General features: G+C 42.1%; 1 protein-coding gene across 1 annotated transcript; it reads right to left on the bottom strand.

The window, feature by feature from the left end:
* Window positions 1-14,329: 14,329 nt before the first annotated feature.
* Window positions 14,330-15,835, bottom strand: LOC103358945 (amphoterin-induced protein 2). Its single transcript, XM_008284105.1, has one exon. The coding sequence runs from the start codon at window positions 15,833-15,835 to the stop codon at window positions 14,330-14,332; it is 1,506 nt and encodes a 501-aa protein (XP_008282327.1).
* Window positions 15,836-23,443: the final 7,608 nt, after the last annotated feature.

Consider the following 23,443-nt stretch of genomic DNA (forward strand, 5'->3'; position numbering starts at 1 on the left):
GAACATTTCGTCCGAAGCATCGGGAGTTTATACTTGGCATGTTAATATAGAGTTATTTTTAAATGACTTTTCTTTTTGCCGTTATCAGAACAATGGAGAGAGACAGGAAAGAGGGGAGAAGAATGAGGAAAGAACTGCAGCGAATGGTCGGGAGTCCATCCCACGACCTCTGCATCGGGGACTATAGCCCCCATTTGTGGGTCTCATCCGGTTGAGCCACCGAGGTGCTCCAATATAGTCATTTTACTGAAACATGCACAATGTAAGATGATAACAGACAAACAACATTCACATCTGTTAATGTTGTCGAGGCAGCAGAGTGCTCCTTTATAAAACATTTGCACAATTTTACATGGCAGAATATTCATAGAGTTCTTTCATGTTTTCCACAGTTCATACCCACAACAATCACAATTCAAATTCAAATTTTAGTCATTAACAATCTTTCATCTTAATTCCTTACTTGGGCTTTAAACAGTACAAGTCCTTCAAACTGGGAACTCCATCTCATTTACTCTACCCTTGTAAAGTCATTTGGTCGTGATAATTTTGGTAGCACACACACACTCACACTCACACACACTCACACATCCCCAGTGTGAAACAGTGGACAGATAATGAGGCCTAATAACATGCTGAAGATACGGGCAGCAGCTCACATCCTGCCCAGACTCTGACCCTACATCCACGCTGAAATATTTGATCAGACAATTTTAAGGGCAAAGCTGTCATCGCCTTCCTCAGAGACAGAGGAAATTACTTTGCAGATAAGACACCTTTCACATTCTTTTTCATGGAATCTGGGTCAGCCTCAGCTGCCGAATCAGTGGCCGTCACATTTTTTTCCATCTGTCCCTTCAGCCCCCCTGCTGTCTCATCACGGTGAAGGAAGGGGAGGTCGCGTGCTGCTCCTCCCACCTGGCTGTCTTGGAGAAACAGTAATTGTCTGCAGAAGGGCGATGTGTCAGCCCGGTGGTGGCCTTCTTATTTGGACAACTGCATCAAAATACAGGGGGTAGAGTTGTAACCACAACTGACTACTCATGCAGAAGCTGCAGTAATTGAGGCTTTAATACAGAAGAGAAACAACAACAGAAAATCCACAGCAGCTGCCACTTAAACTGTTACACAGGGCACGACGGAGCTTGTAGTGTACGCAGCAGTGACCGCCTAATGTAGCGTAAAACACTGGACCAAATACATATGTTTAAAAAACACCAATGTTTAAAGAGAGGATAAATATATCTCATCACTTTGACCCGACTGACACATTTTAAATGTAACCACTGCTTGTACCAGTATGCACCGTTCATGAAGTGTCTTTACAGAAAAACCAACAAATAACAACTGTTGCGATTCCTTAACATAAAGTTATAACTCAGTTCTAGGCATTCTTGATAAACACACAGATGGAAACGTGTAATGTTGCAGTACAGTACTTATTTTACATCAGCTACCATGCTACTGTGATGCTACTTTTAACTCTGCTTTGGTCTCCTCCACCTCCCAGTGGAAATATCTTGTACCTAAGTGCTCCACTGTGTTCGCCAGGTGTCCTCAAGTTAAATGTTCACCCTGCTTTCAGCTCCACTATGTTCACTGTGTGATTCTAAGTCAGTTGTTCACTCTACTCTTGCTCTGCTTTGGTCTCCTCCATCTCTTGAGGAAAATATTTGGCTTCTTAGTCGCTAAATGTTCCACTAGTTGCATCAGATGAATGTAAGTCAAATGGTCAGTGTACTTTTAGCTCTGCTTTGGTCTCCTCCATCTCTTGAGGGAAATATCTGGCTCTATATCCAGATGGTGCATGGTGCTGGGCAGGTAGCATAGAATCTAAACCATTTTTATTGTTGTTGTTTATATAACACCTCCTGCTAATAATGCAAATGAGAGCGGTGAGACTCAACCAAAACAGTTGTGAACCAGAAAGTCAAAACAATGTCCTGAAATACTTTAAAATACCCTGTATCGCTGGAAAAAAAAACTGTACAGTTTGTAATCTCGTTTGTGTTTTTTTTTTTTCAGTGACCTTCTCTTTTTACATTCAATATAGTCCCTTGATGCATTATTAACGTAACAATATTGACTGTTGTAGGTTTATTGCATTATTAATGTGCCTCCGAAGAAGTGATGAATGGTCTATATTTTGTGTGTGTGTGTGTGTGTGTGTGTGTGTGTGTGTGTGTGTAACTATAACTATAACTATACTACATATTTAAGTAAATATGTGCTACTTTAATTTTCATACAAATTGCTGAGGTCAGTAGAAGCAAAATGTCAAAACAGAGCACAGAAAATGAGAAACAATACAATACATACAGTTGTGTTCAAAGATTCATGAAATAGCCACAGAACTCATGCACTGAAGCACTCATAGATTTGGATCATGACAGTGTGGATGAGCTAGGAGTCCATCTTTGATGTTATTCTTGGACATGATGATCGTACTTAGGTTAGAAAACAAAACAAACTGGACGCCATCTGACATCTGACAGACTCTGACATGCAGTCGATTGTAATAATTATTCAGTGGCCTAGACTGAGTAAAGTTGAAATATTGGAGTAAGGGAACCTGAGGTGAAATAAAACGAGTTGTGTCCTTGCAAGCTTTACATGCATAAAATCCCATTAAGTTTCATTAAACTTCATCATGCTGCCCTCATTAGCATTTCATTGCAAAATATTTCACTTTATTTATGGCTTTTAGTTACCACAGTAACTGATCCCCTTTTTCCTCCCAGTGCAAAATTACCTCAGGTATTAAAAAATGCACATATTTCATGTAGCTGCCCTTGAGAGCTGTGTGGAATCCCCAAATCATCTTTGTAGGAGAACGCCACACACAACTGTCAGTTTTAGCATCAGCTTTTAAACGTGGCCATTTTTGCACAGATGTTTGCTCATTCATTTTTCAGGAACACTTCACTTGCAATTTCACAGGTAATGCGTCGCGTTTATCCTGCAAATTCCACCAAATTACCTCAAACTGTTTGCTGCACACAGCATCAAAAATTGCATCAAGCTGTAAAATGCTGTAAAGTTCAATATGAGATCTTAATCATGCCATCCGAGTCCAAACTCCTCATTTTCTTGGCTTTGAAACGCTACAGCTATAACATTACAATTCCTCCCTATCTCATTGTGGGCAAAACACTCATCCCTTCACAAATACCTCACATTGGTCTCTTAGCAGCGAATCCCGTTCCCTCCTCTCTCTGCCTCCTCCACTCACCCTGACATGCACCTTAACCTAAAGCATATTAGTAGATGAAGCATCCGTTCTCTCTCTAAGCTCTCATTGTTTTGGGATCAAGCACTCTGGCATTGTAATCTTGCAAAAATATGTTTGCGAGCTCTGATTTGCACTCATGTGGAATTTGAAACTCATTGCATATTCCTCTCAGTGCTGCTTTCATATTGTCCTATTACAATGTCACGGACAAGGTTAGTCTGCACTGTGACTGAAGAGCATTTAAAAACCTACACTGTTCTATATTTGGGTCAAAACAGTTTCCATATTAGAGTGAGTGTTTTTTTGTTTTTTTTGTTGATAGTACATTTTGATTTGAAATGAAAAGCCAGAGACACATTTAAATTTCAGAATTAGTTCTTGCTTGCTCTACTAGTATATTCCATTTTTCACACTCTTTCCAATCTGACATCCTTCTCACTCGACCCTGTTTGCTCCTCGCCTCTAGACACCATCACCTCAATAAATGTGTTGAATTTTGGTAGCAGTGTGGTGTGGCTTTACATGCTCCTTAGTCCAAGTCAATCCTGCATCCATGTCAACACTAAAGAAGTCAAATCAATAGAACAACATGCGCTACAAAAGTTATCACGTAGTAAGTAAATTGTTTTATTAAAAATGTACAATCACTAAATTATGAAAGATAGATCGATAAAACTTTATTGATCCCTTTGGTAAAAACCTCAGGGAAATTGTTGAAACTACTGTATTATAGCAATAGCATATCTCAATTTTGTTTATTAGCTATGAAGCTAAATAGCGAAGCTAAAAACGGCTAGTATGACTGCATTTCCGTTCTCTGTTGTCATTTTTATGTGGATTTTCTTTTTGAGATTTATGACTTCCGCTGCGGGCTGCAAGGTGGCGCAGCTGATTAGCACTGTTGCCTCGCAGCAAGAAGGTTGCCGGTTCGCGTCCCGGTGGGGGCACCGGGATCTTTCTGTTTGGAGTTTGTATGTTCTCCCTGTGCAGTCCCACACAGTCCAGAAACATGTTGAGGTTAATTGGTGATTCTAAATTGTCCGTAGGTGTGAATGTGAGTGTGCTTGGTTGTCTGTCTCTAAGTGTAGCCCTGTGATAGACTGGTGACCTGTCCAGGGTGTCCCCTGCCTTCACCCTAAGTCGGCTGGGATAGACTCCAACCCCCCCGCGACCCTCATGAGGATTAAGCGGTGTGTAGATAACGGATGGATGGACTTCCGCTGCAGGGAAAACATTGCAAAATCTGAGAAAAGTGTATTGGCTGAAGTAGAAAGTTAATCAGTCGATATTAATGAACAAAATATGTCAAACTACCAGTCACCAATGAAGGGAGGTGCACCAGGAGTTCTGCTGAAACTTTCTGAATTTTATTAAAGAAAAGCAAAAGGTGACGATGAGGTGTGGTAGTCTGAATTAGAAGTGTATTAAAGTGTATGATGGCAGCAGTTAATGTGCATGTTGTCAGTGCGAGGCGAAGCAAATCAAAAGAAAAACCACAAGCATGTAGGGCTGGGTGAAACAGAGTTCTACATAACCCAGGTGTACCAGTAAATGAAATGATGATTTCAAGCTGCGCTCAGCTAGAGACCTGCAACAGAAAGGAGGATCAAGGCCGTGGGGCCATAACAAGCAAACACATTTAAGCCGTTGTTATATTCCGCATCTGAAATGGTGGAGCTGAAGACACCAGGGATACATAGCTGTTGTTATTATACTACTTTGTAGTCCACCTGACTCTATTCAGTACATGCACAGTGTCTAGGTATTCTACACATAAACACCACTGCAGGGCATGGACACTACTGCCCTTTTTGTGGACACAAATTTGTGGCTGCATATAAACATCCAAGGATTTGGGAAGATTAAATTTAGATAAAGGCCTTTTCACAGTGTTGAACAAAGCAGACTTTGACAGTAGACATGGTTCTATTCATCCTGCTGCAAGTATGCGTTGGTCTGCTACAAACAGTTACACTTCCCCGAACACAGACAAACACACAAGGCTGCTGTGGGTATCTTGACAGGCTGTCTGTGACTTAAGTTATAGCAACTTTACTGTAGCACAGATTCAATGTGACTATCCCTGAGGCGTGCCGAGCACAGTGGGCAGACATAGCCCAGGATCTCTGGAGAATGTTTCCACTTGGCACTGTCACTGGGAAGCATGTACAAGCCGAAGCACCTCCACAAACCTGGTGGACAGTCTGCGCAGTCACAGACTTTGGATAAATAAACAGTACTACCTACCATTGCCCTTATGGCATAGTCCCTTAGGGCACACATTTTGGGCCTTGGGGGAACTCGAACCGCCATAGACGAAGAAAGTATAGCACTGGCCGTATTGGACCACTGTCTCTGTTGTATACATGCAGAATACGTTGGTGTCGACATATTCAACCCATGCACACTGAGTCAGACTACACAAACCCTAGCAGACCCGTGCGGACGTATGACACCAGCTTAACACTGGCCTTAGTGAATAAATGAGATAAATGACAACATGGAGCTTGTGACTTCACTGAAGAGATGGAAACATGAGAGTGTGTGTGGAGCGATAGAGAAACTGTCACCTTCCAGACAGAAAGGTCATATTTCCATCAATTTTCATGCATGACTTTCCACTGTTTGAGGTTAGACCAGTCACCATTTTAATCACACCTCATTTTGCCCTTTTCTTCTGCAGCGGCTTACTGGCACCCAGCTGGATAGTTAATGCCACCAACTTGATTCATCCAACTTGTAAAACACACAAAACAGTCAGTAAACCCCGAAGACAAAAAAGTCTGGAGGGTGTCTTTGCCTTGTAAACAACAATACGTATGTGAATTTGGGTATTAGGTTCTTTGTATTCATATTTTCTGGGCTTCCTGATTTATGTTTTTATCCACTTCATTATGAAACTTTCAGCCACATATACTGATGTCAGTCATGTATTATTAAAGGCTTTTTATCAATACACCTTAAGACTCAGAGAGCATTGGTGTTTACTTCTTGCATACATATAAAAGCACATTCTTTTTTTTTCTTTGGCTGAAAATTTGGATGGAAACCTGTCCAATGTGTAAACAATATGTATGACAGCTATCCATACAGTGACAGCTATTTCTATTAAATAAACAACTGTGAATATAGTTCAAACTTCAAATTGTGCAAGGGGGCATGCAACACAAATTTTCAAAGTTGTTATTGTCACAGTTGTGACCTATATGCAGAACACGGTGTTTCATTTGCATTTCCTATGCGTAAGAGAATCTCAGATGGCTGATACAGATCCTTGCCGTGTGGTTTAATTGGGAGTCGATCAGCCTCAGGGTTCCAGTTGGGAATCGCACTGTTTTCTGTCACATAATAATGAGCAGAGAATAGGAAAGCGGTGAGCTGGTTTCTTCACCTTGCTCCTCTTACTATTCCTCTTTTTAAGGTGACCGTGATACACAAAGCAGCATACATTAGCAAGCACCTAGTTAATATTGTAGGACGGTGTGTGTTGTGTGTCCCACTATAGAATCCAACTGTTTTCTTTGTTGTTATAGATTTGCGATGTAAACCTGAATGCTTGATTCCTACAGTGAGGGTATCCAGTGGCTGTGGATGGGAGCATTCTGCTGGGATTATTATGGTCTACTTTTCCTTTTAGAGGGAAAGGTCACTGCAAATCAATACAAAGTTGTTCTGAGTCCAGCTATCCTTCAGTTTCTTCCAAATGTCCTTCTCTCCAGCAATGTTCTCCAGCTCTTCCTGGGCCATCCCAAGTGTTCCCAGGCCAGATGAGATATGTAATCCCTCCAGTGAGTTCTGGGCCTACCCCGAGGTTTTCTCCCAGTTGGATGTGCCTGGAAAACCTTTAAAGGAAACAGCCAAGGCGATACCCCATCCATGAAGATTGTCTGAAGCTCCTCAGCTGGTTGCTTTTGATGTGAAGGAGCAGTGACTCCACTCTGCATTGCCTCCAGATGTTTGATTTCCTCAGCCTCTCTCTAAGGCTGAGCACAGCCACCCTACAGAGGAACTCTTTCTGGCTACATGTATCCACAACCTCTTTCTTTTGGTCACTACCCAGAGTTAACGACTATAGTTGAAGGTTGGAACATAGAGCGACTGGTATATCAAGAGCTTCTTCAGCTTCCAGCTCAGCTTTCTCTGCACCATGACGGTCTGGAACAGCCTCTTCCTGGTACTCCTCAATTCCTGCTGATGCTGCATCACACAATTCATTGTGCTGTCACTCATGAACAAGGTACCGAAATACTTAAACTCCTTCACCTGAGGCAGCAACTCCCCAAAATCCCAGAGGGATCAATCCACTATTTTCCAGCAGAGAACCATGGCATCAGACTTGGAGATACTGACTTTCATCCTGGTCATTTCACACTTGGCCTCAAACTGCCCCCATGCACACTGAAGATCACAGTCTGATGAAGCCAACAGAACCATGTCATCTGCAAAGAGCAGACATGATTCCAAGTTTCATAAAGGGACACCTGCCTCGCCTAGGATACGCCTTTAGATCCCTTACACAAATGTCACGAGCAGGATTGGTGTCCTGAGTGATCACCTTTGTTCTATGAGGAAACACTTTCATCTCGATGAGAATGATCCGTGTCAGGATGACAATGCTGGGCATGAAGGGTCACTGAGTACGACGTGAATTATTCACTCTGGCCTTCACAGTCATTGGATCTCAACCCAGCTGAACAGCCACTGGAGATTCTGGACCAATATGTTAAACAGCACTCGCCACCACCATCGTCAAAACACCTAAATAGGGAACTTCTTTTGAAACTACAGTAGAGTTCTATAAACTTGGAGAATCAATGTCAAGGAGCATTGAGACTATTCTGGCAGCAGCCATCTGCCCACTGAAATAAACACCCCTTTTTCTAAACATAATTTAGAAAAAGTTAGAAAGATTATTTAGTTAAGACAACAGGTACTTAAACAGAGTGCGTTCATACGTTGACAGAAGTATGGTTTTTTTGAAGTATGAATTTCGAAGAATGTCACAGCCAATAGAGATGAATGAGCAGAAGAGCAGTGTGCTGGTCTCCTATTGCCAGTTCCAGCCATATTGCTTTATTGCATACAATATATATGCCATTTATATATATATACACTATATATACACACACACACACATCCAGACGAAGTACAAAAGGAGTGCAGTGAGCCATCACAGAACATTGCAGGATGTAATTAACTGATTCAGCACTTCTTTGGCGAGCAGCTTGTAGAACTCACATACTTGGTGTATTCAGTGTATTACGCCTTTATCCTGCGGGTAATGGAATTCTATTCTGTTGCTTTTCTTTTTTTTTTGTACTCTGTCAGATGTGGTACAGGCTCTGCATACTGCAACAAACTGTAGGTGAGCCGTGCATTAGACTGCTCAGAATCAATTATTCATCTTTTACATATTTTATGGCTTCAATAACATTTCTTCACTCCAAATAGTTTTACATGTTCTGAAAAATTTAACAATTATTTACTACAATGTTTTTAGAGATATTGTAAGCTTCAACCCCCCACGACGCTCTGCAGGATGAAGTGGGTGTAGCTACTGGATGGATGGATGGATGGATGGATATTGTTTAATGCATGTCACCAGCATGTTCAACACATACAGCATGTATATGAGGTGTCGCCGTCATTACAGAAACAAATCCCACAAATGGCATCCAGTGTTGCAGGATTTTTTAACAGAGCTTTACTATAACAGCACGTGCTGCTGCTTCTTGGTTCCAAAAACAGAGCTGATACAAAGCGGGTCTGCAAGAGGTGTCGTTACCAGGATTTTGAAAAGCCACAGTTTTGGATGGAGCCATCAGAACGTGCAGGTGCATCGAGGCCAGCATTAATAAAATCGAGGTAATTAAGCAGGGGGAACAATTTGCTAAATGGTCCCATTGTCTCCAACGTGTCCACATTAATGTTCCTATTTCAGTTACAACCCACACATCCATTACACCCCTGCTGCATTTGAATTATGAATAGTCAGGAAATTACTACATTTATATTGGGCTCAGAGGAGATTAAATGCTCTGTGGTGTTGGACTATATTTGCGTTTCCAAGTAACTATATAGTAATTATAGTATTTACTTACAGTAATAGTAATTATATTACTTTGTAAACTAAACAGATATGTATAATCTATGATGCTTCTCGATTATTAAACACCAATACTACGGTGCAAAATAAAACTAACGTTTGTACCGGCTACATTATCAATCTAGCAAACAGACCTGCAAGACTGGATTCAAGGAACAGATGCAGATGAACATCACTATCTCAAGCCATGGCTAAGGCTGGATAGCAGTGACTCTGAGGGAACAGCGCAGGTACCACTCGTCCAAGAGTAATGAGTTGGAAGATCGTGCTGAGCCTCTGGAAATCAGTGCAAGACAGGAAAATAGCAGGTGAGCAAATGTTCTGGTTTTTCATACTTGCAAATTTGGCACTGCTGGGTGGTCAACGAATGAAAAATAATGGTGCACAGGAGCACCAAAACTATGCAGCTGAATTCTGGAGAAAACATAACCTGCATTGTGTCCAGGTAGCTGGTGGTGGTGTAGCTGTGTGGGAGTGTTCTCCTGGCACACTCTGGGCCCCTGAATACCAATCAGTCATGGTTCGAATGCCACCGGCTATCTGAGTGTTGTTACTGACCATGTGCATCCCTTAATGGCCACAGTTTACCAACTTCTAATGGCTGCTTCCAGCACGATAAGGCACCATGACGATGCTTTTCCCTTTCGATTCTGCAGACAAATCTGCAGAAATAATGTGATGCAATCATGCCAACATGAAGCCGCATCTAAAAGGAAAAGACTCCAAGAAGTGAAGCTGTTTGAGGGCAAAGGGAGAACAGACCGAGAATTGTTCTGGTGTTTCCAGTAAAGTGTCCACAGAGTGTAAACTGGACATATACATTAATATAAATACGTTAGTATAAAAAGTCCCACCAGCAATTTTGTACCACACTTCCATCCGAGTAAGTGCATTAAAATATATTGAACGGTCAAAGTGAGTGCAGCAGAGTCCAATCATGCAACCTGATATCATCTCATTAGGCCCCTCTCTCCTTCAAATGATGTATTATTCAGTGAAGTGACCACTTACTGGTAATGAGGTAATGAGTTTTCACTGCCGGACTGACAACACCTGCAACACTCACCAAATGTCACAGCGTTGCCCTGCGAGAAGCACCTTGTCGCGGTGAACGGAGAGGGATGCTTAAATTAATCCCACTGGGATCCATCACTACCTGCAACCTCCATTCAACACCTGCCATTGGCCCGTCACCTCTGAAAGCACAGAGTTGTTGTAAATGGCTCCTCGTGTCCTTACTGCCATTACAACGCGCTTAAATTACCGGCCGTTCATATCAAATGTCTTTCCAACCAAAAAGTGCAAAAGACAAAAAAAAAAAGGGTTTAAAGGGATTTTGTTTTTTTTTCTAGTAGCAGCAAAAAAAAAAAAAAGCTTGTAAGAGGATTTCTGGAAAGGCGATTTGTTTGCTCACTAAGAGGTTAGATGTCATCCTTAAATCCTTCTGATGTAACACTCCTTTTCATTTTTCACCCAAACTACCTCATTTCATTTTGGAGTAACACCAAAACAAATCTGACCAATGACAGCAGGCGAACACACAGAAACGGGACACCAAAAAAAAAAAAGAAAAGAAAAGCAAATTAAACACTTTATTTCATACTGACACGTATCATCATCGCAGTCATGACAAAGTGCTACGTTCTCTGCTCTACTCTGTCTAATGAAACAGAAAAAGCTAATATTCAGACAGCGGTGGCATGGACATGCACAGCTGAGAAAACTTTAACAAGCCTCTTGGCACCTTGGAAACGATTGCACACACCTATAAAAATCAAACACAAAAGGAGGATGGAGGAATGTGGGTCAAAGTGGGCTCGGGGGCGAGCTGGCAAACATCTTCTGATTTCTGTGACACTGATCTGGGCTGACTTTGGGCTTCATTGCCGAACCCAAACTTCCCTCCTGTCTGAACCGATAAGGATCAATTCCTCAGTGAATCCGTAAACTTGTGGGTCGGTGTAACAAGGTGGAGGGCGAGCAGGGAAGTCCATTTTTAACAGGACCAACGGTGATCGAGTTGACGTGTCCAGCTGATGTGTTGAAGTGTCAGTTCAAACCAGCCCAGGGTTTGGATTTGAACTGTGATGCCCCTTTGGGGAAGTGCAGATTGAATTTCCTGCAGTGTTAACAAAAATACCACTGTTTTGATGCGGTGCTCAAACTACAGCAGTTACACAGTCCACAGCTGCTGCAGTTCTACAGTTTTCACAACGGTTGGTCCACACAAATCACAAAAACATAATTAAATGAATTCTCTCATACCTGTTTGGAAACCGGTTCATGCATGTAGTGTTTATTTGTCTCCACCACAATATGATGAAGATCAATGGAATATTTGTATGAGCTCTCGCAGCATTGAGAAGTGGCCCTCAAACCAGCACTCCAGCACTGCACTGTCATGCTCATGTTGGACTGGTTAACAATCCAAACTGATTGTCTTGCTTGCAGAATAGTCTGGCTGCACTTTATTATCACACTGCTAATGGGGGGAGGGATGTTTTTTCTTGTTCGTATTCCTGTAAACCAATCACAGTCATACTGGGCGGAGCAAAGCCAAGAAAGCAGCAAAGGCGTGGCCAATGGCAGGCTTATACCCACAATCTATGTCCGCTGAGTCAGAACACACATTTGTTCAACTCATTTCTTTCCATCATCTATACACCGCTTAATCCTCACTAGGGTCGTGGGGGGCTGGAGTCTATCCCAGCTGACTCAGGGCGAAGGCAGGTTCACCTGGACAGGTAACCAGTCTATCACAGGGCCACACTTAGAGACAGACAACCAAGCACACTCACATTCACACCTACAGACAATTTAGAATCACCAATTAACCTCAACATGTTTTTGAACTGTGGGAGGAAGCCGGAGAACCCGGAGAGAACATTCAAACTTCAGGCGAAGCAGCGACCTTCTTGCTGCGAGGCAACAGCTCCCATTCCAAGTCTCCAGATTTTATTCACTTTTTCAAACTAGTCATCTTTAAACTCAATGCTGACTCAACTTGCACCACTGAAGGCAGCTGATCAGACCTCCCACAGCTCCCTCTGGAGCCACAAAATGCCTTAACCTCTTTCACATATGCAGTGATTCTCCCTTGGGCCAGATTTAAGTGTGGAAAATTAGTGGATTTTTGTTGTAATAATCCCTCATCACACTGTTAAAAGGGTTTTTTTTTTGGACGATTTACATAAGCAGAAAGTCGTAAAAAGGGGTAAAAAAAACAACATACATCCATCCTCCTGCAGCTGTCCCCTCTCTCCTCTCTGTTCTAAGCCCCTCCCACCACACAAACATGCACTCTGAGCTTAAAATAAATATGCATTTGTGGTTTCAACCGGAGGGAGTGTTCGATGGGTTAGATAGAGTCTTCCATCTAACCCATCTAATCCATTACTCCACCATATCCTGCTCTTAATGAAGAATTTGTTGCTATTTATACTAGCTCATCTGAAAAGCCCTGTGATTGGCTGGCATCTCCTGTCATGGTGGATATTTTCTAATTTATGAAAACAGAGCCTGGAAAACGTGCATAAGTTTAATTTCTTTGAATCACAATGTGCTGAGAGGTTTGTATGAATTTTTTGCCCAATTAGGTCAACAACAAAAAAAACATGCTAACTAACCCAGATTTAAAGGTGCAGGTTGATCGACCAAAACAAATGTCCAAAAGACGGTAAAACGGAGCTGAGAGGGAGCGCAGAGCTGGCCGATAAATCTCGGTTTGATCTTCACTGACTGACTCATATCACAATACACATGGCACATTTGACTCAACACTGTTCAAAATATTGATTAGTGCAGCTTTAAATTTTTTTTCTTTACCTTTAATTTCTTTTCATTTCATTTCATTTCATTAAATGTAATTTTCATCCAAATTAAAGAGGAGACACAAATATAGACAAATAACAATTAGATTGTTATTTGCACTGCTGTTTTGCACAACTCTACATGTATTTTTTCTGCTCAGATGTGTAAATTATATATATATTTACTATCTTAGTTTATTTTTTCTTACTATTTATTTTTATCTTATCGTTATTTTTTTCTTTCTATTGTTATTTTACTTTATTTTTCCTATTTCTATTTTTCTCCTTGCTCATTCCCAGGGTGACACCAACAGCCAAAACAGAATTCCTTGCATGTTGTGTATGTACTTGGCCATTAAAGTTGATTCTAATTCTGATTTCTCACAGCCTAAAAAATGTTTGAATGAACGGAAACACAATAAGGCGGTAAGGGAATATGTTTTTGTAATCCGAGTGAACCACCCCTTTAAAAGTCTGTCAAACGCATTTGTCCGACTAAACTAAACACGTCTGTAGTTCTTGCTACACAGAGAAGGTTTAAATAGAAACACAGTGTTTGTTTTTCATGAAGGAACTTTCACAGGGTTATACAGAATTTCAAGAAGGTGTGCAGCAGACATGGTTTGATCTGCAAAACATCGAGTCAGGATACCTTCACACATATGACTGGCATGTTTCAAAAACAATACGCTGCACAGTACGAGACAGATGGTTAAAAATAACAAGGGTCACCATGATGGCATTATTCACAATACATGCTGTATACTGTATAATAACCACCAAAGCCTCTAACAGCTTATCAGGTGTGAATATTCCTCTCAGCCCAATTTTAAAAAAAGCCCACCCACGTTTTTGTGATCTTTGTGATCTCTGCAGTGACAATTTCCCGCGGTAACAGTGAAATTTCCATATGAACTCTTAATATAAAAAACAGACACCACTTAGAGTCGAGACATAATTGAAATTCTGCCCACAAAAGGACTGCATTTTCCGCTGTAGACCAAACAACCAAACCCCAGAGTGCATTACTACTTCACCAGAATCACAGTGCACTACTTCACATCAAATGGATTCTTTTTTTTTTGATTGTGTACTTAAACAAGACAGTGGAGGGAGGGAAGAACGAAACACTTGGGTTCAGACTGTAAGAATACAGGAATGTGCAAAAGGTACTTCTCCTTGCTACGCCATGTGAGCAACGTCTGTGAGGGTCTGTTCCACTGTCCTACTTCCATTCTTAAGAATTCCCTCAGGGTTAACATGATCCAAGTTCACTGCTGGTGTTTTTGGGCCATCAATACTGGAGTCCTCGGCCTGAGGCTCTAAGAAAGCCACCCTCTTTCCATTTGACCGCCGCTGTCCTGATTCCACGTCCCTGGGGTCCGAGCAGAGGGTCATGGCTCTTCCGCCGCATCCTCTTGAGCCACCCCTGCTGTCCCGACAGCGACAGGGGGTGAGGTAGAGGTAAAGCATCACCAGTATGATGCTCACGACACAGGAAGCAAGCGTGGTGAACGCAGTGTTGAAATGTTCCCCGCCGCTGCTATGTGCCAATTCACTGGAGGAGGTTGTGCTTTGGTTTCCAACCACCACACTGACCTCCAGAGGTTCACTGGGGTTAAAGTGGTGCCCACGGGCTACCACACACCCGTATGTACCAGAATCTTCTAGCAGTGCTCCTTGGATTTCAAGAGTGCCATTGGGAAGAACTGTTAAGTGGCCACTCAGATCACTGGCTGATGAATTCAGTGCGATCTGAGGAGTGACCCAGAACACCACCAGCCCCTCCTGAATAGGCAGATTTAACCCTGGGCATGGCACTCTCAGCCATTTTCCAGGCTCTACTTGGTATTTCTGTACCTCCAGGGGCATGTCCGCCACCCCTTGCTGCTTACAATTCAGTTCTGGTCGTGCACCTTCTCTGCATGCGTATTCAGTTCTGAAATCCACCAGAGGACGATACTGCTTCCACAGCCAGTACTCCAGCAGGGCGAGCAGTGCACAGTCGCAGACCAGTGGGTTTCCCTGCAGATAAATCCCTCCGTGGCGAGTGAGAAGCAGCAGGCTCTGGATGGGCACCTCGGAGAGCCTGTTGTTTGACAGGTCGAGAAACGTCAGGTTACGAGGCCCTCCGGGTTCCTCGTAAAGTCCCAGGGGGAAGGCAGTCAGTCTGTTCGTGGAGAGATAGAGCTTCTGCAAGCTGTGAAGGTCGCTGAAGGTCCCCGGGTTGATCTGGACGATCTGGTTGTCAAACAGCAGCAGCTCTTTCAGCTCCCTTAACCCAGCGAAGACGGACGAGTTCAGCACTGTCAGCTGGTTGGATGAAAGGTCCAGGTGGAGGAGATGTGGCGTCACGTTGAAGGCATTCACATCGATTCGGCTGATGGAGTTCTTGCTGAGGACCAGAGTAGCGAGTCGGTCAAACGGTTGGGAAATCCAGTCTACATGCAGGGCGGTGAGGGCGTTGTGGCTCAGGTCCAGCCGTGTGGCATAGCTCGGTAGATCAAAGGGCAGCGTGGACAGATTGCTGCCACAGCAGGAAATGATATCACTGGCACAAAGGCAGTGGGATGGGCAAGTGGCCACGGAGGGAAGGAAGCCAAAACACAGGAGGAAGAGCACAGCAGGGTTCCACCGGCTTCCTCCATCATTGGTCTTGCCTAAAAGCTCTGACGCAATGGGATGCATCCTGGTTCTCCCTCTGGACGAGATCTCAGGTTACCGTCTCACTGGGTGTGCACATTTCAGGCTTCCTCGCCTCTGATAATGCATGGCTTTTATGTACTGAAGAGAGGAGACAAGGAAGACAAGAGAAGACAATAGAAATGAATCTCTTCTGTTTTAATGCAAAAAAAAAAAAAATTGCAGGCGCCGTTTATATTGTGCTTCATCATCTGAGAAGCAGAGCATGATGTTATAAAGGAAGCAGGCATTAGGTTGATTTGGTTCAACACACAGGAAGACTGTATTGGAAAAGCCATAAAACTGGTCCAGGCATTACATGTAACTAAAAATAAATTGTAATCCACATTTAAACACAACATTGATGGCATCACCTGCACATGACAACTGTTAGAAACTGCTGGAACAAGTGTAACTTAATCCAGGCACGTTGGTAATACTCCTCCCTGTTTTCCACTGATACAAATACAGTCTGCTACCTTCCTCACTGCTGTTCACACTCAGTTTGAAGCCTTTACTTTGTATTTTTCTGACGTTTATTTTGTATTTGACTCCCCCTCTGCGCAATCTCAACATCTGGATTAATCCATCCATCATAATCATTTAACTATTTGATGAAAAAAAAAATGCTTTGCAGCATCCAGGGCACTAAACACTAAGAATATGCAAAAATCAAACCATTCTGCAACATTTATTGTATGATTAAGTTACATAACTCTGCTTTTCTATTTCATCTCTAAACCTAATCATTTTAAAACAGCTGCAAAAGCCAAACAGATTAGAAGTAGAGAAGCAGGGAGAAGGGAAAGGAGAGATAGGTGACGTTTAGAGATGCCACGATTCGCCTGAAAAATTACAGAAAATTGATGTGATAATCAACAAATATTTAAGTAATTTTGAAAGCAAAAATGCCAATCACTCTGCGACTGCAGCCTCTTTAATGTGAGGATCGGCTCATTTTCTCACTTTGCTATCACTGTAAACTGAATATCTGGCTTCTTAAGGCATCGCGTTGGACTCCGAAAAATTTCAATGGGCATCCATCCATCCATTCATTCATCCACCTGTTATCATTTAACTATTTCATGAGACCCACATCACAGCAGTATAATGTAACATCCAGTAAATCGATACAGTAAGCATATGCAAAAATGAAACCATGCTGCAGCTTTGTATGATTGAAGTTACACAACTCTAGAGCCGCGAAAGCTAAACAGATTAATAGAGAGGCATGGGGACGGGAAAAGAGAGAGGTGATGGTTATAGATGTACTGCTTCAATTCAAATGAATAGAATATGAATGTGACAATCAGCAAACATAAAAGTAATCTATGAAGCAAACATGCCGATCACTCTGCTGCAGCCTCTTTAATGTTTTCTCACTTTCCTCTCATTGTGAATGAAATACCTGACTTCTGAAGAAATCACGTAGGACTGTGGGATATTTGAATGAGCTTTTTTTTAAAAAAATAAAATTGTGAATGAAATACCTGACTTCTGAAGAAATCACGTAGGACTGTGGGATATTTGAATGAGCTTTTTTTTAAAAAAATAAATAAATGTTTCTAGCTTTCTAGCTCCAAGGATTAATTGACAATAAAAGAAAATGATGCTTTTTGCCATATTAAGTTGTTTTTTATGCAGTTTATATTTATCTGCTTTCTCCCACATTTAGTGGTATGTCCACTTCATCCCTTGTTTATTGGAACATGCGGTGTCTTCCTTTTCCTCTATTTCTCAGCTTTTTCCCTTATTTAGTAACACATGCATATTTCTCTGACACTGACCTCATCCACACACCCGAGCCAAAAACACTTAGTCCCAGTTTGCTGCACCCAAACATGATTTACTGCTCTCACTTTCTACAGAAAAAAAAAAATCTCAAGAACCGTTTGAGAAGTTTAGAGAAGTGAGAGCATTGAATAAGAGTTCAAATAATGCATCACAAGTCAAAGACACTGTGATTTCCCATCAGATTGCTTTGTTCTACATTCATTTTGTCAAAGATTAACTATAATATTCGTATTAATCTGTCTGTATTAGTCTGTCCTGAAGACCCAACTCTCTGTCCCTTCCTGGTTTTTAGAGAGACACCAAGCAGGATTTTATGGAATTAAAAAAACCAATCAGACAAACTCACCTTGACGCCCACACTGCTGTCTGTTCAAACCTCCTTCTGTTCTGCTCTCACATCCACACGCGCGCTTCGGACGCGACGCAGGATCGCGTCCCGTTTGTGAATCCGTAAAAAAAAAATTCCTCAGAGCAACTTGGCTCTTTTTGGAGTGAAGCGCATCGTTTCTATCCTCGCAAAAAAAAGAAAAGAAAAAAAGATCCACAGAGAGTGTGAGGAGGAGACACGGAAGCCGGACTGCTCACCTGCAGGTCGGGTTGCATGTCGCGGTGGGAGGGGTCGTCCTGAGAGTAAATACGGAACAACAAGAGCAGCAGCCTGATCACCAATCACACGAGAGTGAGTGATGCCTAAAGGAGGAGAAGCCTGGGAGGGGAGGAGAGAGAGAGAGAGAGGGAGAGGAGGCAGCATCAGCACCACACTCACACCGTCAATCCAGTTTTATTTTGAAAAAAAAAAAAAGTCAAGTGAGTGATGTAAGTAATGTAAAGAAAGTACATCAGACAAAGTCATCTTGTTGTTTCAGTGTGTAAAGTGATTTATGAAGCCACAGCTGTCTGGTAGAGTCATATGAAGGTGTTCCCAGCACTTTTATTAAAGCTGTTCAGTGAATCTGCTGTTTGCCGGCAGGTTAAAGCTACACAACGTAATATTTTAAACACTCTGTATTCACAGACGGTCACTGTGAGGTCACCCACTGGTTTGGTATGCTGCATCACCATCTTGGTCTTTTCAAACCAGACGTGATGCATGAGAACACATTCACAAGCCGTAAAACATACCCTCCTCTATCGTCTGTTTTACTCTAAATAGACTTGAAACTAACAGTTTAGACCATAAACTCAGGACGAAAATGTTTACTGAGTTAGTACATCAAGTGAAAAGTGGTGTCATTTTCTTCTATGCAATTGGCCTTCCCTTTGCAACCAGAAGAGCCGCCCCCTGCTGGTTGTTGGAAAGAATACAGGTTTAGGGCATTTCTGCATTGGCTTTATTTTTAGGATCCGGAGGCTACTTTTATATACAGTCTATGTTTTGAACAAAAGATCAAATGACCATGTGCAATGTAAACAGGTCACTCATCATGAGAAACAATCACCAAGCTCTGCTGACCCACCACCTCCATCGAGCCTTTTGGCCTCTTTAGCTCATTGCTTTAGTTTTACCAGCAGGAGCGTTTCTGTTTCATTTTCCTCTCACTGCTGTCATCAGGGCTGTTTCCAGCAACAGCAACCTGCAATTGTCAGTGAACAAAATGTTTTTAATCCCATTTGGGATATCCAGTAGCCTAATGGTTAAGGTGCACACCACAGAACCTTAATGGGATTTTTTTTTCCAGTTGGGTGATTTCATGCCTGTCTTTCCCTGCCCTCATTGCACACTGTCTAATAAAAACAAATGGCAAAATATGTTACCCCACCTCACCTTGTGAGTAAAACCCAAAGGAATATTTCCTGTAAAGCACGCCCTGCCAACCACAGGACAAATAGCAAAAATATTTTTCACTTCTGTTTTAAGGAAAGATCAAGGTATGGGTTAAAACAGAGAACCTTTGTCGTCATGGTAAAGAAACAATAAATATTTAATTTGCAACCTGAACAATGAAGAACAATGAACAGCAATCCTCTGTTGTGATGCCTGTAACAGATCATGGTTAAATGCAATCCTGATGATTGGTTTGGAAGGAGATAAAAAGCCTGCTCCTCTGTTGAAGTCTAATGTTTTGTTGGCCCATTCATCCACCTCCACCTCCTATGGTGACTTTGTGGATCTACAACCACCACCTCCTTTGCTACCAGAATCACCACAGTCACTAGAGGGCACTGTAACAGTGGTTTGCCCATAGACTGTATAAAAGATGGACGTAGCTACCGTGACGTCACCTGTTGGTTTCTGCACTGAGAAAATGAAGCCAAGGTTTTGCTACTTCCTGGTTGACATCTTGGATTTTTGGAGCCAGTGACGCAAAAATCGTCGGAGGGGGGCGGAGCCATAGGAGCAGCGATTGGTCAGATGGATTGAGAGGCGGGCCCTCTCTGCCCGCCCACATTTACCGCCTTCTGCTCGCTTCATCTGTATGGTCGCTGCCGACTGTCAATCAAGCCAGCCACGCCCCTTGCCCCGCAAAATGTTGACGATTTTTTAAAAATTCAGTATTGATGTATTTTCAGATTGACCACCTGATCTCTGGATTTGATTATGAAAACTAATAAGAAAATAATCCTGAGCTGTAGGAATGCAGTATTTGGTGATCTGTGATCACTTCTTTTCCAGTTCCAGTCTATGGGAGCCAGGGCTTTTTGGAGCCAGGACTAGCGGACGTAGTGATATTGCAGGTTTTTGACACTTCTGGGTTGGCTTCATTTTTCAGGGCCGGTTGCTACGTCCATCTTTTATACAGTCTATGGGTTTGCCACACAAACCAACTATGGTGGCATGTTTTAATGTATTTATTTGTTATTTAATTTTAAAAGTGAAGACAGTATAGATAATGCTTTCATGTAGTGTTGACTGCTCTTCCTGCTGGACCTAACACTGATTGAAGCCTGGTCATGCGAAAGCCTGAACATTTGTCTAAATAGCCTGTGTGACCAGCTGTATGCCAACAAATAAAGCTGTAGCAATTACATTATTGAGGAAGCTGATTTCCAGGAATAGCAAATTACACTGAATAGCTGTAGTACTTCTTTCTTCCTTTTATAAAAAGCAAATTATGTCTAAATGTGGTATTGCTTTTTTTCAGTTTCATGTCAGTCATTTCACTCAAAAGGGAACATGCTATGCTTAAGTCACGTATTAAATTCATTTCTCTACTGCATTGTTACAAATTGCTTTCCATCAATCCACCCGACGTGCACAGAAATGAAAGCCTGCACCAAAAATCATTACTTCACTAACTTCCATATCACATTGACCTGAAAATCCAGGAGATCCTCAATGGTGTTCCAGTAATATCTTCTGACTGACACCCTGAAATCCCTTCAAATGATCCCTTAAATCTCACTCTGTGAAAAAGACAGATTGTTCCTGTGTGCGCATATACAGTCACTGGAAAGTGTTGTTCATGGGAGGATCGTAGCCCCTGCAGAGATTTCCGAGCCGGCCCAGTGGTATTAATGCTGTTGTAACACTGCGCGGTTAATGGTGGCTTGGCAAGGGCGATTTGGTTCATTAGCGATAACATCATTGTAATTAAACAGCTGTGACCTTGAAGATGTCTTTTTCATTTTCTCCGAGACTGCCGCAGCTCCATTGCTGCTGCTGGAACACATTGTGCTGTGATAAGGTCGACACAAGACGAAATTTGTGTCACAGAAAGTGCACTGACTTGTGGAAATCTGTAAACAAACGCTGCTGCAGCTCACAAAAGCTCCCTTTGCTTTTTTTTTTTCTTCCTGTTAAAGAACAGCAGCATTTTAGTTTGCTTGTTGAGGCAAAATATTTGAGATGGAACTAAGCTGTGCAAAGGATTTACAAAATACAAAGTAGTGTTTATCTGAGTAGCACTGGAATAAAAAAAATGAATCTGTCACCTTATGTATTAGCTCAGTGTTGGCTCATTTGGTTTTAAATGTTTCCAATTGCATATACAGGTTTATTTTCTATGTTGTCTGTCTGTTGTCTAGGATGTCAGATTGCAACTAACAGATTGAGCCCTTCATGCCCCATGAAAGTATTTTACACCTAATCACTTCGTCAAGGCTGTAAGCTGCAAACTTGAACCTCCATCAAATTTATTTTTTTTCTCCTTTTGATTTCTTGTTCGATCTTCTAGAGCCACACATCAAATTCAATACCTGACGCACAAAAAAAAGAGAGCAAAAAGAAAAAAAAAATCAATGGAATTCTCATTTCTGAAGATGAGTCAATCCCATTAACTCAAAGAGAAGTGAGAATGAGGACCGCTCGGACGGGCCTCATAATCCCGTCTTCTGTCTAATCACAATGCACTCGTAATTATGAGCTTTCCACCCAGGACGCTGTGACAGACAAATCGCTGTATGTTTCCATGGTGCCGACCATCAAAGGGGAAGGCCTCCGGGGATATTGCCAGCGTGTCCATCTTCGCCCCAGGATCACTCAGTCAGGTTGTTAATATGCAGGGGATGGAGGGACCAACAGTTCCAATTTCTTATTCATTTCAGATCGCTGTTGCTGTTGTGATGAACAACACAGAAGGACAGTGATACCTGTCCTGAATATGAAGCATACAGTTCATCAAACCCTGTCAGTCCTTCATCTTTCATCGAATCACATTGCCTCTAGCTTTCTCTCTTGCAACCCAGCATCCATCGATGTTTGCCGGCGTCTCACCTCGCACTTAAATGCATGTAATTGTGTCTATTTTGCATCCCAGGTGTAAAATAGTCACTGATTATATGGTTAGAACCAAAAGCCAGCAGGGTTCTGAGTGCTGGCTGTTGACAAGCGTTGGAAGAGCGCTGGTCTGGATGGGTTTTAGTTAGCTGGAGTTCAACAGCCCATCTGTCCGTTTGCTGGCTCCAAACACTCACTGCTCTCCGGGGTGGTGAGGAGACAATGCCTTCATGCCAGTGTGCAAGTCAGTCTGAGAAGTTCTGCAAGTTACAGGAAGTGTCATGAAAACTGAATCTGCAGTTCATTTACGGTCACATTTGACATTTTAGAAATCGATATTGCACGGTTATTACACGTATCTGGCAGTTTAAAGAGTCAACTGGATTCAACTTCCAGAAGAGATAGGGATCACACTAGAGCAGGGGTGCCCAATCCTGGTCCTGGAGGGCCACAGTCCAGCATGTTTTAGATGTTTCCCTCTTCCAACACACCTGATTCAAATGATCAGCTCATCATCAAGCTCTGCAGAAGTCTGATAACCATCCTGATCATGTGAATCAGGTGTGTTGGAAGAGGGGAAACATCTAAAACATGCTGGATAGGGGCCCTCGAGGACCAGGATTGGGCACCCCTGTACTAGAGCATCAGTATGTCAGATCCAACTAAAAAACTTCCAACACTAGCATTGCAATACATTGAATAGCGGTAACAAGTTGTTGTCAACTCCTTAAATGTCACCTTTAGCTTTAGCTTAGCACTTTGATTTTTTGTAGCTATTGAGTAAACAAAACTATGACTATGCAAAATTAGTGAGGTGCTAATGGGCAGATTTTACCTGTCACCTGCAGGTAAAGCTAAGCTAGTTGTTCAGCCTGTTTCCTTGCCTTTATGCTAACGTACGTTAGCTTTCTACTAAGTGAAGCTTTATATTTAGCACACAGACATTAGAGTGGTACAAATCTTCTCAGCTAATTATAAGGGAGAATTTCTCAAAATGTCAAGCTGTTTCAAAGTAATTTTAAGCAGAGATGTTTGATAAAGCTATAATTTGCCTTTATTAAGCATATTTCATGACATCCAATTATGAAGTTTAAACTGAGGGGATTTCATTAAATTTTCTCCATTTAAGTTATTTCTGTGCCACACACTTCATTTTCCATCAA

The sequence above is a fragment of the Stegastes partitus genome, unplaced genomic scaffold (assembly GCF_000690725.1).
Source record: "Stegastes partitus isolate 25-593 unplaced genomic scaffold, Stegastes_partitus-1.0.2 Scaffold346, whole genome shotgun sequence".
In the NCBI taxonomy this organism is placed as follows: Eukaryota; Metazoa; Chordata; class Actinopteri; family Pomacentridae; genus Stegastes; species Stegastes partitus.